At 42.1% G+C, this 18654-nt stretch overlaps 1 protein-coding gene across 4 annotated transcripts in view; it reads left to right on the forward strand.

Annotated features, from left to right (window-relative positions):
* Window positions 1–3033: 3033 nt before the first annotated feature.
* Window positions 3034–18654, forward strand: part of GAREM1 (GRB2 associated regulator of MAPK1 subtype 1) — a 202630-nt gene continuing 187009 nt past the window's right edge. For 2 of the 4 annotated variants that reach the window (XM_044243205.1, XM_044243206.1), the window contains exon 1: window positions 3105–3585. In XM_044243205.1, coding sequence (XP_044099140.1) covers window positions 3465–3585 — 121 coding nt within the window. In that variant the 5' untranslated portion in view covers window positions 3105–3464. The other 2 variants (XM_044243207.1, XM_044243208.1) reach the window with 2 other exon arrangements.

Consider the following 18654-nt stretch of genomic DNA (forward strand, 5'->3'; position numbering starts at 1 on the left):
GATCAAGGTGCTGGAAGATTCCATGTCTAAAGAGAGTGTCTTCCTGGTTCATACCCCTAGTCCCCTCCCAAAGGCCCCACCTCCAAATACCATCACTTTGGGGATTAGATTTTATCATAAGAATGCGGGGTGGGGGGGCCACACACATTCAAATCTATAGCAATTACCCTCATTTTTTAGAGAAGGAAATAGCTAGTTACCCAGGATCCCACACAGGAACAGAGGCACTAATCCTATTCATGCCATCAGGCTCTGGAGTTGGTATTTTTAATCGCCATAATATGTTGCCTCTCACAAGTCTCAATTTTATAAGTACCTCGTAGGAGAAAAGGGACCGGCACATGGAATTTTGCCTTATAGAAAGCTTTTCTTAGATACTCCCTTCTTAATAACCTACAGATCCTATAAGTTTTGTCCCTGCACCCAGTTGTTATGCCTTTATCTACATGGCTTGTATTGGTCCAACAATCTTAAGAAACATAATTCCTCATACCATGTGTGGAAGTGCAGTTCAGCTAGGCGGAAAAATTCCCTTTCTTAAATGATTTTCCTTACAGCTTAACCAAAACTCTCTCCATATCACACGTAAGATCTTTCTGTAAGCATTCTCCTAGGACAGGAAGACTCACGTAAGAATTTGTGGCTCATTAAAGTGTCTTCCCTCTAATACTCAAGATTACAATGAAACCTTTTTCTCTGAGGTCAGCAATAAGAGCAAATCTAATGTAAGTCTTTTATTGATTAAAAAAAAGTTGACTGTATTAATCTTTTTACTTTTTATCTTCTCTTTAGGTCACAAGTCACCAATCCTGGTATAAGAGGGAATTATGGGAATTTTATTCCTTGAAGCTTTTATTTTATTTTATTTTTTTAAAGATTTTATTTATTTATTTGACAGAGAGAGATCACAAGTAGGCAGAGAGGCAGGCAGAGAGAGAGGAAGGGAAGCAGGCCCCCTGCCGAGCAGAGAGCCCTACGAGGGACTTGATCCCAGGATGCGGGACTTGATCCCAGGACCCTGAGATCATGACCCAAGCCGAAGGCAGCGGCTCAACCCGCTGAGCCACCCAGGCGCCCCTCCTTGAAGCTTTTAAAGAGGATATCATAACAGGAGAAATTTTTTTTTTTTTTAAAGAAGTCTTTCTGTCATATAAGGTTTCAGGATTTACCTAGTTGAAGGACCGCCACCCTGCCCATTCTTAAATGTTTCCTATTTCATTTTTGGAATCTGAACTCTATTTCCAAAAATAATTATTTAGATCATGATAAGCATGGGGTGATGTATGGAATTGTTTGAATCACTGTATTTTACACCTGAAACTAATACTGCACTATATGTTAACCAACTGGAATTAAAACAAACACTTAAATAATAATAATTTTTTAAAACAATAATTTGGATAGAAGAAAATTAGCTGGCACTTAGCTCCTTATTTTTTAAAATTATTATTATTATTGTTAAGTAAACCCTACACCCAATGTGGGGCTGAAACTCATGATACCTAGGTCAAGAGTTATATGCTCTACCCACGGAGCCAGCCAGGCACCCCTTATTTCTTGCGTTTTCTTCAAAATTCTTCTTTCTATGAGCAAAACCTTATAACTTAAATTGGCCTGTGATTCTGAGTAAAATAATATATTAAGATATTTCTCACTTTTCCCTAAGACTTTTTCAAAAAATTGATGTGCGTGACACAGAGGTCAAAACTTTCAGCAAAAAAAATTTGTGAAAACTGTGGCCAATGCCTTCAAGTGAGAGGGCAAGGAAGGTGGGTGTAGAAGATTCTCGGTGTTGTTCTTCAGTTGCTAATGGAAGGGCTTGTTCACTGGCACAGACCTAAGTCAGCCCACTGAAAGGCAGCTGGGTGTTTTCAAATTCCCTTGGGTTGGAGAAGCAGGCTCTTGTTCTGTGTCACGCACGAAACACTGGATACGTGTTGGAAAAACAGAAAGAGTTGATATGCAACCGTTTCACCTGGTAATCACTCACCTCTGCTACTGTAAAATAATGCTAAAAAAAAAAGATGAGCACACAAAGGTCAGGATCTGCTTAAAGAGGAACTCGACGTTACCTTTCCCTTCCGAGCTGCGTCTGCAGAGAGCAGGCCATACTGCAATACTGGGGGAAACAACGATTTACCACGGAAAGTAAGCTGTGGATTTGAATCCTAGCACTGCTGTGTACAAGCTGTGTCATCTTGCCCAAGTACCTAAAGTCTTGGTATGCGTATCTAGAAAAAGGGAATTATCCCGACCTTAAAGACTGGAAGAGAACTGAGAAAATTATGTGAAAACAGCTGGCCCCAGTAGGCTCCCGGTAGTTTGCTCTTTCCCTGGACGTGTTTATGGGGGTTGGTGACCTCCTACCCCGCGGTCTCCAGCATCACAGTTCATACAACGAAGGTACTGAACCCAACGGTCACCTTCCCTTCTGTAGACACTGTTCACTCATCATCCCCCTTCTCCATCTCGGTGCTTTGGCGTTGTCCGGGCTGCCCAGCAAAGTGTAGACTGGTAGGATTAACTTCCAGCCCCAGTGGTAGAGCTGTGGGGTTGGGGGAGAAACGCCAAGGAGTGCTCCACGCCTGCCTTTCCCTCCCGGTCTCTCTATGACACTCTCAAGAGGTGGACGCCGAAGAGGTCTCTCCTGTGGCCCGTATTAGCCACTCCAGCGGCAGGGTGGGGGGTAGCACGGGACAGTGCCCGACGCCACGACTAGGGGGGAAGGACTCCGAGCTCGCTCTGGTCTTGCTGGGCTCCCGGAAGGGCCCCGGGCGAGGAAGGAGCCTGGGCGCGCGGTGACGCCCGGGAGGCTGCAGGGCGCGGGAACCGTCGGACGGGGGAGCGAGAGCTAAAGCTTGGAGAGCGCGCCGAGCCGCAGGCGTCGGCGGCCGCGGCCCGGAGGCTGACGCCCAGCCGAGCCCGCCGGGCCGCGGGAGGCGGAGCGGGCGGCGCCGGGGAGGCGGAGGCGGAGGCGGCGTCTCCCCGAGCTGCGCAGGCGTTGCTCGCACCTTGTTGGTCAGTGCTGGGAGCGCTGCTATGGCGTTTCTCAGACCCGCGGCTCCTCCTCACAAGCTCGAGGCGGAGGGAAGGAGGGGTAAGAGGAGGAGGCGCGCGGACGGCCGCCGCAGCTGCACACCCGGGGCCAGAGAAGGAGGCGGAGCGGGAGCCGCCGCAGCCACCCCGGCCGCCGCCGCCGCCCGCAGCCGCTGGGCTGCTGCGAGTCCTCTCCGGGCTTGAGGGCACGCGGGGCGCCCCGGCCATGCCCCGCATTGGTAGCTGAGCCGGGCGCGGGCCCCCTCCCTCCCGGCCGCGTTAGCCGCCGTGCCCCCGGACTGCCCGCGGCCGGAGTGCCCGGCGCCTCCCGCGCGCCCCAGACCGCGAGCGCGAGCAGTCGCGGCCGCCGAGGCGCGGGTGGTGCCGGCGGCGGCGGCGGGAGCGCGGGGCAGGAGGAGGCGGGGAAGATGGACCCGGCGCCCTCGCTGGGCTGCAGCCTCAAGGATGTGAAGTGGAGCTCGGTGGCCGTTCCGCTCGACCTGCTGGTCAGCACTTACCGGCTGCCCCAGATCGCGCGGCTGGACAGCGGTGAGTCCCGGCCCGGCCGCCAGCTTAGGGCAGACCGGCCCGGACCGCAGTCTCGGCGCGGGTGTGCGCGCGTGTGCTGGGGTGGGTGGGATCGGGTGGGGAGTGGGCTGCCCGCCCCTCCGGCGCTGGAGTTGGCCCGAGCGGCTGCCGCAGCCCTAGCGCGTTGCTCTCAGCTATCCCCAGCAGCAGCTAGAGATGTGAAAATCAGAGCCCTTGCAGTATAATTAAAAAGGACGTCTTTTTAAAAAAATCAACATTGGGGAAACCTCTGCAGATAGTAATTTTGGAGGCGAGCTGTCCCTCCAATTACTCAACCTGGGAAATCCTGAAGAGTTATCTTAGGCAACTTTCTTACAAAATCATTGTGCTTTGGGTGGCATCATTATTTTGGATGCTCTCCCCCCACCCCTTCCCCCAGAAGCAGCAGATTTAAGAGGAAAAGCTCCTGGGTGACCAATGAAAGGGATCACATTTCTCAGAGACCTTTTATTACAGCTTGTCTGTTTTGTTTAACCGAACTGAAAGTAATTTGGGGCTGAGTGTAGAAAATGTTTTTAGCAGAAGTGATGGTATGCTTAAGGTCGTTATTAACACATCTTGAGCCTGGAAAACATTTAAGTCTCCAAAACCTATATTGATTGGGAACCTGAGCTCAGAACTAAGAATGCTTATATTTCCTGAAACTGACCACCAGAAACCAACCAACCCCCCCCCCCAGCTGTTTGCTCTGCAGTGTGACATCTGCAAACAAGTGCATACTGTCAAGCAAGTAGACCCTTTTCAGTTTGAATTGTAACCCGTAAGGTGGCAATTTAGGTGTGTCTTGTCTTGTGTTTTCACAGTAACTTCAGATGATTAGGGCTTCATGTAATTTCAGGCTGTTTTCAGGAACGTGCTTCGCTGTGGGGCTGCTGGAAGCCCTTGGGCCCAGGCTGGCAGGCAAGCAGATAGAGCTGCGGTCACACAGGCCAAGTCAAAAGGAGGAGCACTGAGCAGAAAGATGTCATTTCAAGTCACATGGATTTGGGTTACTCCTTTTCTGGAGTACAGGAGTGTGTAACATGAGATGTGTAAATGTCCAAAGGCATTTTCTTTTTCTTATCTGTGGGGTTCGATGAGACATTTGAAGTACTGATGTGAGAAGTAACTGCAAGAAAGTTCATGAAAGCAATTTTGGCCATGCTTTCTAGCCTTGTTTGGTTGGACATGGTAGTGGTGGGAATAAACGAGGAGTTTTCCAACTACTAGTAAGTACAGATGAACCCAGGAAGGAGAGGTGGTGTGTGTTGAAGCATTTCCGCATGCAGTGGGGTGGGAAAGTGTTCTGTGCTTTAACTATGTATATGCAGGTCTGAATCTCTGTGTGTGTGTGTGTGTGTGTGTGTATTCATATTCACAGTGTTTCATTTCCTCTTCCACTGTGCAAAATTGTGTATATTGGAAGGTTTTGAGTCGTCACCTTTTCCAACCTTCTCTCATCACTGCACACTGCCAAAACTTATTACCTAGGCAGAGATCATTGATGCATGTGGTATAAAAGTCACCCAAAAGCTTCATTAAATTCAAAGTTTAAAGAGCCTGAATGTCAATTGCAGATAGAACTTTTAGCTTTATTATCTGGTTTCCTATCCCTGTCATTCATAAGAAGGATCTGAATCAGCAGTGTACTCATCCCACACTTCTTTTTAAAATTAGGACGTGGGTTGCAAGTCTTTAACACTGTGTCCTTTCAAGCTGTGGAATGGATTTTGATCATGTGTAATTCCCATTCTTGATTGTAAATTTTCTCTTATTACGCCTTGAGAATCAACAGTGGCACATACAATTTAGGAATCATAGCCAAATACAGCTTTATACCTTGTTCCTTAACAGTCCCATCTTATTTAAAATTTTTCTTGTTTTTAATAGCTGCATACTATTCCAGGGGATGGCTGTACTGTATAATCAAGTTCCTATGGTGGACATCATTGGCTTTGTTTTTTTTTTTTAAAGACTTTTTTTTTTTTTTTTTAATTTATGTGTGAGAGAGAGAGAATGAGGGAGGGAGAGAATGAGTGGAGAAAGGTCAGTGGGAGAAGAAGACTCTTCGCTGAGCAGGGAGCCGGATGTGGGACTCGATCCCGGGACTCCAGGATCATAACCTGAGCCGAAGGCAGTCACCCAACCAACTGAGCCACCCAGGTGCCCCATGGCTTCGTTTTTTTTTTTTTTACTGTTACAAGTTGTGATGTAACGAAGGCCCTTACCCATAAATCTGTTTGGGTTGGAATATATTCCTGCCTTTCTGAATAAGTATGTGAATCTTTTTTTTTTTTTTTAAGATTTTATTTATTTATTTGACAGAGATCACAAGTAGGCAGAGAGGCAGGCAGAGAGAGAGGAAGGGAAGCAGGCCCCCTGCTGAGCAGAGAACCCGATGTGGGACTCGATCCCAGGACCCTGAGATCATGACCTGAGCCGAAGGCAGCGGCCTAACCCACTGAGCCACCCAGGCGCCCCTAAGTATGTGAATCTTTTTGAGTCCTGCAGATCCGCTGTCAAATTGCTTCAGGGTCTAAAGGTGATACTCATTTCAACTACTGCGAGAATTTTGGGAGTGCCATTCTCCCCCGCAGCCTTACAATATTAGTTATCCTTAAACAAACAAACAAACAAACAAACAAAAACTTTGCTAATGCTATGAGAGGAAAGTGTTAGCTTACCAATTAAATTTGGATAGCCTTTCAAAGAGTCGATCATTGATTCCATGCTTACTTTTAATCACATTTCACAGCAATGCTTGCAACATATTCAGGGTATGTCGCCATGTTTATAAAAGCTGTAGCTGAAATCTCAGGTTTTGTGCTTTCCTCATTCTGTGTCCTTTTGCCAGTTTTAGCACGACAGGTACATTTTACACACACACACACACACACCCCATACTTAGACATGAAAGGTAGTCATTTTCCAAATCACTTATTTTATTTTATTTTTCAAATCACTTATTTTAAAAGAGGCTAGAAGGAAACTGAAAAACATGCCACCAGCTGACGTGATGCCAAGAGGGAACTATTGGCTAATTATAAGTAGTCATTAAAGAACATTAAACATCTAAATAACTGTTGGTTATTGAGTGCCTACTATGTGCTGTACGTTTCTAGGTGCTTGACGCATATTTGTCTCAAATCCTCAGCATCCCATTTTAAGGACTTTGGGAACCTGAGATTCAGAGAAATTGAGTAACATACTTGGTAAATGTGCGGAGTGGGATTTTCAGCCAACTTTCTGACTCTAAAGAAAGACCTTTTATCTCAAACTTTACCTCTTCACACTAAATGGGAGTAGGTTTAAAGTAGGTCTAATGTCTACTCTAAATAGCCCCACTGTCTCTCTGAGAGCTTGAGGACCGGAAAGTCAATATTTTTCAAACAGTGTAGACACCGAATTAAGTGCTGGCCTCATCCATCATATTTAGACTACCTTCTGCTTCCCAAAGGAGCGGCTGACAAGACGGAAAGGGCAGTGGGGAAGAAGAGAGTATGAAATCAGAGAAAGAAGGAAAGACACGGTATCTGAGGGCTTGGGTACGTAGCTGTGCCTGTTGGGATTCTTCCTCAGTACATTTGCCATGCTTAAAACATCAACTACACAGGAAAGAACTCTCCAGTTCTTTGCATAATGCATGTTAACACCTGAAATGCCAGTCAGATAGATACATTCAATATTGCATCCCCAGCAGTGAAATTTGTCATCTTATGATAAGAAAAATACAAAATAGAGAGCCTTCATCGGCTTGCCTCATAATTTTTTCTGGAAAACAAAGAAGAGTACTCAAGAAGTAGCAATTCTCCTTAGGAAGTAAGATACAAGCTTGTCAGCCAAGGGCTATAGCCCCATCAGCAATGCAGTTGAGATTAGTTATTTAACCTGGTCCTATGGCTTAGAAACTGTTGGCTGTAGAACCATGTTCAACAGATGGACAGGAAGAGGGTGGAGAGAATGCTAATCCCCTCCCCATCTCCCACCCATCCTAGCTCACGACTAGGTAGGTGGGAAATTGTTCATTCTTTGTCTTTTCTGTTATTTCGTCTTGGAACGTCTCCAAAGGTTAGTCTATAGCAGTGTTCTTACACTTTTTTTGTTCCTGTAGCTCCAAACAAATCCTATAGAAGTCTGTACCCTAGGCACATTTTTAACGTGATTGCTAAAACTTTTCATCTTAAGTTTAAACAGTTGCAAAGGATGACATTTTTCAGCATCTTATAAATCTTGACCTTTTAAATTGTTACATCATTAAAATACTTGAGTAGGTCTATAATGGATTCCCAGTATCATTCGTTTTTAAAAAATGCATGAAGTTCTTCTTAAACAGTTAAAATCTTTATGCCCTTTTGTCTTTTTAAATTCACATATTCATTTTCCTTCCCTTACAGAATTCTATCCCAATCTAATCTGTTTTTATGCTTGAAAGTGTCTTATCTATCAGTCATACTTTCTTTCTGTAACAAAAATATATATAAATTGAAACCTAGTATCGTATTTTCCTTTTGACCTTAGGGCTCTTTCTAGTTGAATATTTCAGGTCATTTGAAATGAAGAATTGCAGATTACCTGATTTAGAAAAGGCATTGCAACCCAGATGCTGAAGACTCCCTCCTCTACAGCATTAGCCTTTTTATTTGTTTCTTTGTTACTCACCCTGAGGTCTTGACACCCTGGGGTAAGGCAGTTGAGAAGGATCTAAAGATACATTGTTTCTGTAAAATAGGTGAAGGGTCTTTGTGATGGGGAGGTAGGTGGTGGAGGACAGCTTCCTTTCATCCTGGGATGGATGTCCCTCCATGATAGCCTTGATCCCAGACTAATCAATTTTTAGCCAAAAGAATATTGGGAAGTTGGGGCGCTGGAAATTGACACCCTTACAGCTGTGATGGGAAGTATTGGCTTTGCATCAAACATGTAGCCCTGTTTGAGAATGCTGGCCTCCATCAATGAAAAATGAGTTCATGGCCCTGTTTGCTGAAAGTAAGAGGACTACCAAGTCCTGGAATGACTAGGAGGGAGAAGACGACGGTAGGATTTGGAGGCAGCTGCAATGATGGATCAGGACCAACCTCTCCTTTCCAGCTATGCAGAGGAATCAGAGCCAGTGCTCAGCCCCAGGTGTGTTGGTGCTGGGGAGCTTGGTCCTTGCTTTGTGCCGAAGTGCTTCGCTAACTAGCATGTGCCTGGAAGGCTGAAGGAACAGAGGCATGGACGCTTTGAACCCGGCGAGGTTCCATGTGGCCGTTAGCAGATGTCAAAGGTGTTTCTGTTCTCAAAATATCCATGACTGGTGTGTGTGTGTGTGTGTGTGTGTGTGTGTATGCATGTATAATTTCTTTTTCTAAATTAACTTAGTCTTTTTTTTTTTTTTTTAAAGATTTTATTTATTTATTGACAGAGATCACAAGTAGGTAGAGGGGCAGGCAGAGAGGGAGAGGAGGAAGCAGACTCCCTGCTGAGCATGTGGGTCTCAATCCCAGGATTCTGGGATCATGACCTGAGCTGAAGGCAGAGGCTTTAACCTGCTGAGCCACCCAGGCGCCCCTAGTGTCAGTCTTGTTCCTGGAAGATCTGCTTCTCCATGGCTTCATTACCCCTGACATTCTGTGTTGTAAGAGGGTACATATGCCCTGGGTTGGAGAGACAGTAGTTGAAAGAATGCTGGATTTGGAGCCTAGAAACCTCGCCACTCAGATTCACAAACTGACATTTCATAGTTATGGACCTTAGTGATATCCCTTTGATGTGTAGAAATCTCATGCAGAAGAAGATGTACATTACCCTAGTCCATGTATCTCATAGTTACTGGTTAATTTGTTTGTTCAGTCAGCTCATATTTAGTAGTAGCCCCTGCTATGTGTCAAGCCCTGTTATAAGTTTGGGGTTGGTAAACCTGAACAAATCAGGAATCTCTGTCCTCATGCATTCAGCATTCTTGGGTATCTGCTTAGTATGAGTTAAGTGCAATAATATATGTGAAATACGCATGTATTGCAAAGCAGCACCCATAAGATTGGAGTAGTGGAGGTGTAGTCCAGTTGAGAGGGAGGCTTCAGATGTATCAGGCACTGAGTAATTCTTTATTATTTTTGTACAGCTAAAGATACCAAGGGAGATGCTCAGGGTGACATCACTCTGTTTCCTTCTGAGTATTTCAGATCTGGTCATCCACCAGTTATAAAAAGGTGGTGTTAAGGTCTTTATCAGAGAGAAAGTGTTAGGAGATAACTAACCCAAGATTGGGTTTGGGAGAGACCAGAGAAGGAACTTAGGAAAGAAACTTTTCACTTCATCCAGCATCACATGTAAGTCTGACCAAATGCTACCAAGACCCTTGAGCCTATTTCTAGTAGATATGTTTCTAGTAGATACTCATTGCTACTTTTCGTGTGGTGATGGTTTTCTGAGTACTTACATGACTGTTAGCAGGAAGGGAGTGCCTTGAATAATATCATATACCAAGTGGGTGCTAAAGAAAGTCTCTCAAATATTTTTTCATATACCAAAGTCTTTCACTTTCCTCTAATTGGCCATGCCTATGAATTCATGAAAAAAGAATGGGAAGGGATATTTTGGGGGGCGGTGGGCAGGGGTATGCATTCAGACCCACAAGACAAGATTTGGACATTGCTCCTTCAGCCTCTTGCTTTTCAAGTGAGGTGGCTGTTTTGAAAACCCTAACACACTCTGGCTGTCTGTGAAAGGAAACTGGTTTGACCATTGTGATCGACTGTGTCATAGTTTAAAGAGCATATTTGAGTCTCTTTTGCTCTTTTGGCTGCCTTACTGAAATAGCAAGTCCTAGTAGGCCAGCTTGTAAACTCATTATTTTTGAGATTCCTGAGGTATCTGTCTTGGTACTTACTGAGCTACAGTTCTAGGCAGACTCTTAAACTCCCTCTGGTCTTCTGCGGGACCATCAGTCTTAAGAACATCAGTTATTATGTGTAACTTGAAAAATAACTTTTATTGCTGGCTTATGTAGTATTTTGTCATATTTGACAAAATAGGAAATACCTGTTAAAATATTTTAAATGTCATGGGATTTAAGCCATTTAGAAGACATTTCCACAAGAAGATGCTCCCCCACACTTCAGTGCCCAGCCCTGCTCCTTAGTGGCACAAAAATGTTTCCTTGAGTTTCAGGTTAAAGGTATCTATAATTATTTTTGCTATTTCCCAGCTCCTAGCACAATGCCTGGCATATGAGAGATATTTCATAAGCAGTTAATTACATGAATGAGCAAACCTCAGAATTAAACATTTCAGGTCCCAAATGTCTGTATTACTAAAGCATCTATGACCTCTGCATGTTTGAAGTGGAATTTCACTTTTGTTTCAGCTTGATAGACATATTCGTAAATACATAAATTGAACTAAGATGGTGGGTCCCCAAATTAGCAGTAGGGAAAATAAAGACTTAGTAGACCGTCATGATAAAATAGTGATTCTTAGGATCATTAGCTATTAATATTTTCAAAAAATTATTTCTGGAAATTACAACTCTTTTTTAGATTCTTTGCTCTCTCACTTGTTCTTTTGTTCCAAAATTAAAATGCCTCCTTTACATATTACATGTAGCTGTGTCACTGAATGTTTAATTTTGTATGGACTGGAATACCATCAGTCTTTGGAATCAGTCAACTCTTACAGTATAATAAAGAATAGGACTGATCAGATACTCAGCTAACCATTTAACTCTCCAATATTTCATCTTCTCAGGGTACCAGGGATTTTACTTCTAAGCAAAGTAAGCCACTTGGTTATAAAACTACAACTGCTAATTTGGTACAGTTGTCATCTTCCTAGAATAGCCGCAAGATTGACTTGAGACCTTAGCGTCTTAATCCCAGACAATGAGTTTCCTTTTATGCCCTTGTGGAAGTGTTACATGGTGGTAAAAGGGGTAAAAAACAATGTTCCCGAGGCTTTTTCCAGTTTTGTGGATGAATTACTTTGTTATTAAAGGGCAAGTCATTTTAATTGATTCTGCTAATTCTTAAACCTAGTTTGAAGTATTTAAATACCACTTGGGCTTTGATGACTTAATGGTTGTTTAATAAATACCAAGTTATTAAATTTAAAATGCAATAGGATGTCCTATAGCAATGAAGATATTTGTTATTTAGGTTAATATTTAACATCTTCAGTAAGTTGTTAGGATTAGGAGGGACTGTGAACAGTGCTTAAAGATGTATCCCTGTGAATATCTAAAATAAGTTATGTTCTGTTGTTTTTCTCCACTCAGTAGAGGAAAACTTCCTTGGTCAGACATTTTATTTTTCAAATATGATGGCTTTCTCAATACCAGAGTTTATGATGTTGGAAATGAGGATTTGCTCTTGATAATTAGTTCAGGTAATTAGTTCACAATGACGGTGTTTTCCTTGTGGCAGGGAACGGATTCAGATATCTAAAAGTGACCAAAAAGGGGTAAACGTTTACTTTCCTATTTTAATATTTTGCTACATTGTAGGTAATTAGGAAGCACTGGTTATAACAGTCTGTCATGCATTCCAAAATGGATTAGTGAAATGCCTCAGGAAACACATCCATCTGTACACGTGTACACACGATTGACACTCACTTTGAATGGCCTCTCTCTTTATCAGCAACGTGTGAGCAAAAGATGGTTGGAATCAAAGAACTAGCATCCATTCCATTGTCATTGGTAGTCCTCAGGGAGCTTATGCTTGAGATCTTTAAGTTTGGTCTGTTTCAGGTTAACAGTTGAAATAATGCAAGATCCCTTTTTACCTTGAACCGTACTGACCTATGAAATCAATCACCAGAGGCAAGTAAAAAAAAGTTTAGTTAGTCATGTCTAAAGAGAGAGAGCTCTAGAAGATGCAGATTACCTACTTAAACATAAGAAAGAAACAGGAGGCTTTTTACAGATATTCTGTTAACCTTTTTTTTGTTCCCCTGTTTATTTTGGTCCCAGCTTTTGCGAGAAACAGAGAGCCACTGATAATAGAGAGGATCAGAAGAAATTTTCACAAGTTCATCATGGCCAGGTTATATCAGTTTAGGTTGATTTTAGTAGTGCATAACAGGAGAAAAAATAGTGATTTGTACAACATGGAGATTTCTTTCTTTTCATATAAAAGGAGTCTGAAGTCATATATTCCAAGATAGATATGGCAGATGGGAAGTGAAGGACCAAGGCTCCTCGTGTTTTTCTGCTCTTCATGCTTAGGAGGTGGTTTTCACTTCATGGTCCTTAATGGCTGCTGGAGCTCTAGCCATCACGTGTACATCTCATACAGCAGGAACCTAACACAGCACTTCACTTACATCTCATTGGCCAGGACTTACTCCACTATAGGCAGGCACATAAGGAACTGATGTCTTAACTGGATACAGTACTCATGAGTTCTTACCACAGGAAGGGGAGCATGGACACAGGGTGCTGTTTAGCAGTCTCTGCCATTTAGATTTGTGCTTAGATGCTTTTTCTTCACCTTTTTTCCCCTACACAAAATCTTAGCAAAACAGCTGTACATTCGGCCCTGATTCCTTAACATCTTCTTGTACAGGTTTTTTCTTTAGCTCAGATAGTTTGAACCTCTTGCCCCAGCCTTTCTCTTTTCATCCTTGAGCATGAGCTAAAATCTTAAAGCAGTTCCATTGAAAGGCCCTCTGTTAGACATGAAAGTACTTTATAAGTAAGCCATGAATAGTTGTATACTTGTAAAAAAAATATTGTTATAGGACACTCCTCACATTCTTTTTTGGCTTGCATATTTTTTGGGTTTTTCTCTCTGATCTGATGCACACAATGGAAATAGTTGTCCAGTTGTTTAAAGATGCATTTCTTCCCCCTCTTGCTTTCTTTTGCCAGAGAGGCTTGGTGGTGGTGGTCTAAAAAGGTATTTGCTATTTTCTTCCAGATACCGTTATTATTGAGAGTTTGGAAACTATAGACCAAAAAATGACAAAAATGAATATCAGTTTTAATTCCAGAAGTTATATAACTTGTTATGTAACCACTATTAACATTTTCCTGTTACGCAGGCATGGCATGTAAATGGAGACTATAAAAGTGGGGGGAAAAAAAAGTCAGACCAAATTGTATAAAACTGCATTTTTGATTTCACAATAGATTGTGAGTGTTTTCCTTCATTATTAGTATCTCTTAAAAATAAAATTGTTAGGACTGAATGGGATTCCGTTACTACCAATAAACCACCATTTGGTGATTTTTTAGTTGTTAGACATTTTTAGACCATTTTTTAGTTGTTAGACATTTGGTTGTTTTGAGTATCATGTTTTCAAGGATATCTATGTAATTGAATTGGTCAGTTATATATTATTTCATTATTTGGGGTTCCTGGAAATGGGATTATGATTTAGAATTTATTATTTTTAGATTGTTGATGTGTGTTGCCAGATTGTACCCAGGAAAGTTTGTACCATTAGGAGTGAATGGGTAAGTTTATCACTTTGTACATCATTGAATATCATAGCTATTTCTTAGTCTTTGCCAATTTAGATAATTTAAATACTGGCACTTTTTCTCATTTGTGTTTCTTTGATTACTAGTAGAATATCACCATTAATTTTATCATGTTTTGTGAATTTTATGAGCCCTTTGTTCCATTTTTTTGGTCGAGTTTTTCGAAGCTATACTTATCAACCTGGATATTGTTTTTAAGTGTTATGTTCTTTGTTGCGTTTGTGGCCAGTCCTCTGGACAAAGGAATCCTCTTCCACTGTATAAAATAAAATAATCTCATGAAAGTCTTGGTAAAACCATGCTGTGTATTCACAACATGAATTCAGGTCACGGAGAAGAGAGGACCCCACGGATACTTTTTTGTTGATAATTCCTCTGCATTGCATGAAATTTAAGCTAACCAATAAGGTTCATCTGTATTTGGTTTTCAGGGCTAAGAATAAGTTGACAAGTTTACTACATTTGGGGCAGTTGGTGTTTCCTGTTCTGTCTTTCACCAAAGGTAGACTGTGAGAGCCTGTTGAAGCTTAGAGCCCGAGTGCCAGTGTGAGAGAATAAATAACAGAGATTCACAGACAGCTTCCAGACAACCAGGGAGAAAAGCAAACGAGATCGTTTGAGTGTCATTTCATTTCTTCTGTTGAATGTCTGTGTCAGTGTCCGCTTCAGTGTGACGTCTAAGAAGAAGGGAACCACAGACAAGGAGAAAAAGCCTAGTTTAATTCTTTTTGTATAGGCAGTGATTGATGGGGAATAAAATGCGTATCTGTTTACCCACTTGGCCCAGAGGACTCTTTGAATAGTTCTGTTTATCAGTGGGTTGAGGTGACAGTTGCTAAAAGTGAAGTACAAGATGACTTTAAGATTATTTTGCCAGGGGCTCCTGGGGGGCTCAGTGGGTTAAAAAAAAAAACTATGCCTTCGGCTCGGGTCATGATCCCGGGGTCCTGGGATCAAGCCCCACGTCGGGCTCTCTGCTCCCCAGAGAGCCTGCTTCCTCCTCTCTCTCTCTGCCTGCCTCTCTGCCTACTTGTGATCTCTCTCTGTCAAATAAATAATAAAATCTTAAAAAAAAAAAGATGATTTTGCCAAAGAAATTTCAAATTAACTTTACAGTAGATCAGGTAGTTTATAAGTTGTTTTACCCTCCCTCTAGTCTTCTCTCTCTCTTTCTCTCCATCCTTCTCTTCCTCTCTCGCCCTCCTCTCCCCCTCACTCTCATTCAGTCACTCTTTTTTCTTTTTCTTTTAAGATTTACTTAGGTGAGAGAGAGAGAAAATGCCGGGGAGGGGGTGGGGTGGGCGAGGGGCAGAGGAAAAGGGAGAGAGAGAATTCCAAGCAGACTCCCCATTGAGTGCGGAGTCCCATCCCATGACCTCAAGATTGTAACCTAAGCGGAAACCAAGGAGTTGGATGCTTAACCCCCTGGCTGCCAAGATACCCTGCTCACTCTCCTTTTCTTGAGTCAGTTGGGAAGATGCAAATCTGAGTAGACTCTGCAGTTGAATACTGTGATACAGGGGACTGGGGCGGGGTGCGGGGCGGTGGCTGAGACAGTTAAGCCTCTGCCTTCATCTCAGGGCATGATCCCAGGGCCCTGGGATCAAGTCCCCCATTGGGATTGCTGTTCATCGGGGAGTTCTGCTTCTCCCTCTACCCCCTCCCTGCTGCTGCTGCTGTTTGTGCTGTCTTTCTCTCAAATTTAAAAAAAAAAAAAATACAATACTTACTACACTTATTATGCTAATAACTGGAGACCAGAGAGAAGGGAAGGAGGAAAATATATGAACTAAGCATAAATATCTAGTTTCTAAATTGTCATAATGAAACAAAACTTAATTTCCCTTGATGGTAAACCTAATGTATTCATTATGAAGAATTTGAATACATAAAAATATTTAAAATATTTAAAAACTAAAGATAAACTGAGCTCCTACCACCTTGAAATAACCACCATCAACATTCTAGTGACTGTCCTTCTCATGTGTCCTCTCTTCACACTACACAGGCACACACACACTTACAATTTTACATGAACAAAGCATTTTAGGGTTTTTTTTTTCTTCCTCCCTTCACATCAACCCCCATTCCTCCAACCCAACCCTGCCTACCCACCAACCCACTTTAATAATCCAGTACATACTCTTCTTTTCTCCATCCTCATACAATCCCATGTTGACATTAGATACACATACAAAAGTACATATTGGAAAAGAAATGTGTCATTGCTTTATAAAACTGGGATTATTTTTTACATATTGTTTTTTGCCTTTTTCTTATATCACTCATGGGAATTTTTCGGAAATACAAAGTCATTCTTTCTTCATAGCTGCATAATATTCCACAGTGTGGAACTACTCCTTCTGTTGATTTGGTGTTCGGTTTGTTTCTAATTGTTAGCCTCTGAATAATACTTCACTAAACCTCCATATGCTTAAGTCATTCATTTGCTCACTGTTTTTATAGAAGTCTGTGATTTCTATCTCATTTTTTATTTCCTCTCCTAAAACATCCTTGATAGCACTGTCTTACTGATTTTCTTAATTATACATGCAGAGATCAAAATTAAATCTTTTTAGAAAAAATATAGGGGGAAGTGGGTTTTCTATCCCAGTACCGCAATTCACAGAAATGGAATTGATTTAATAGATGTTGCCAAAATGCTGTCCAAAAAGTCCATAATGATTCTCATTTCCATCACTGATGTAGGAGAATAATAGTTCTTCAAGTCCATGTCATCATTAGCTGTTATAAAGTTTTTTTTTAAAGATTTTATTTATTTATTTGACAGACAGAGATTACAAGTAGACAGAGAGGCAGGCAGAGAGAGGAAGAGGCAGGCTCCCGGCCAAGCAGAGAGCCTGATGTGGGACTCGATCCCAGGACCCTGAGATCATGACCCGAGCCAAAGGCAGAGGCTTAACCTACTGAGCCACCTAGGTGCCCCTGTTACAAAGTTTTTAAAAACTATTTGCCAGCCTCATGGATACAAAATGAGATCTTATTGCTATGTTAATTTGCATTTCCCTGGCTCTTAGGATTCTGTGCCCTTTTTATATGATTGTTTACCACTTAGAATGCTCTTCTGCAAATTGAAATCATACTTTTTGCTGGTTTCTCTGTTGTTGACTCCTTCTTTCCAGTTTCTAGATGCTATTTGTATGTTACAGAGAGAGTTTTCCTTACTTATATGTATCTATTGACTATGTTATATTTATCCATTAAAGAGTTTTAAATTTTTATATGGACAGACAAGTCTCTTGTGTTTTCACTCTTGGCTAAGAAGGATCTTCCCAACCCGTGGAATATATGTGTAGTTTCTTAGCTATTCCAGGAGGATTTAAAAAGTTTTTTTATTTATGTCATTAATCTGTCTGGAATTAATTTTTGCATATGATGTAAGATTTTTATTTTCTTCCAGACTTGTTATGCCAGCCCATTTACTCAAAAGTTTGCTTAACTACTGAATTGAACTATCTTTGTCAAATTTATTTTGCTCTTTAAAAGCAGAAAAATGTATTTCAGCTGCACCTGTCTTTTGGGGAATGCATTGGGCTGTGATCTAAGAATACTTGTACTTAATGAAATCTGAAAACAGTCCTTTATTCCTCAAAGAGAAGTGGCTAGGGCCACCCCAGTCTTGACTTACTCTTCTTTTCCAATGGCTGTGGGAGGCCTGAGATTTGTTTTTCTAAAGAAAATTTTAATTCATTTTAAAGCCAGCACTACCCTGGTGAGTCTGGGAAATGATAGTAACTTGTTAAATGCCTTCTGGAATATAGTCCAGATGCTTTGGCAATAAGTTTTCTCCAGGGAAGAATCTGTTTTAAAATGATACTTTACTAAGCTGCGGTGCATGCGTGTGTGTATGTGTGTGTGTGTGTGTGTGTGTGTGTGTGTGTTTGTGAGAGAGAGAGAGAGAGCAGAGCAGAGAATGTGCCTTTCAGAATTTAAGAAGCAGTTGCAGTTTGCATTCTTTAGACTACTTAATTAATTGAAAGTGTATTTCCTCCATTTGTTTTTGGATTGGGGCACACTTTCATTATTTTATTTTTTATTTTTATTTTATTTTATATTCAAGTAATCTCTACACCCAGCTGGGTGCTTGAACCCACAACACTGAGGTCAGGAGTCACATGCTCCACCAACTGAGTCAGCAAGGTACCCCTTTCACACGCCATTCCTTTTTTTTTTTTTTTAAGATTTTATTTGGGGTGCCTGGGTGGCTCAGTGGGTTAAGCCTCTGCCTTCGGCTCAGGTCACGATCTCAGGGTCCTGGGATTCAGCCCCACATCAAGCTCTCTGCTCAGCAGGGAGCCTGCTTCCTCTTCTCTCTCTCTGCCTGCCTCTCTGCCTACTTGTGATCTCTGTCAAATAAATAAATAAAAATCTTAAAAAAAAAAAAAAAGACTTTATTTATTTATGTTACAGAGAGAGCATAAGCAGGGGGAGCAGGAGGCCAGTGAGGGAGAGCAGGCTCCTTGCTGAGCTGGGAGCCCAATGCCCAGCTGGATCCCAGGACCCTGGGATCATAACCTGAGCTAAAGGTAGACACTTAACCAAATGAGCCACCCAGCTGCCCCTCA

The sequence above is a fragment of the Neovison vison genome, chromosome 3 (assembly GCF_020171115.1).
Source record: "Neovison vison isolate M4711 chromosome 3, ASM_NN_V1, whole genome shotgun sequence".
Taxonomy (NCBI): domain Eukaryota; kingdom Metazoa; phylum Chordata; class Mammalia; order Carnivora; family Mustelidae; genus Neogale; species Neogale vison.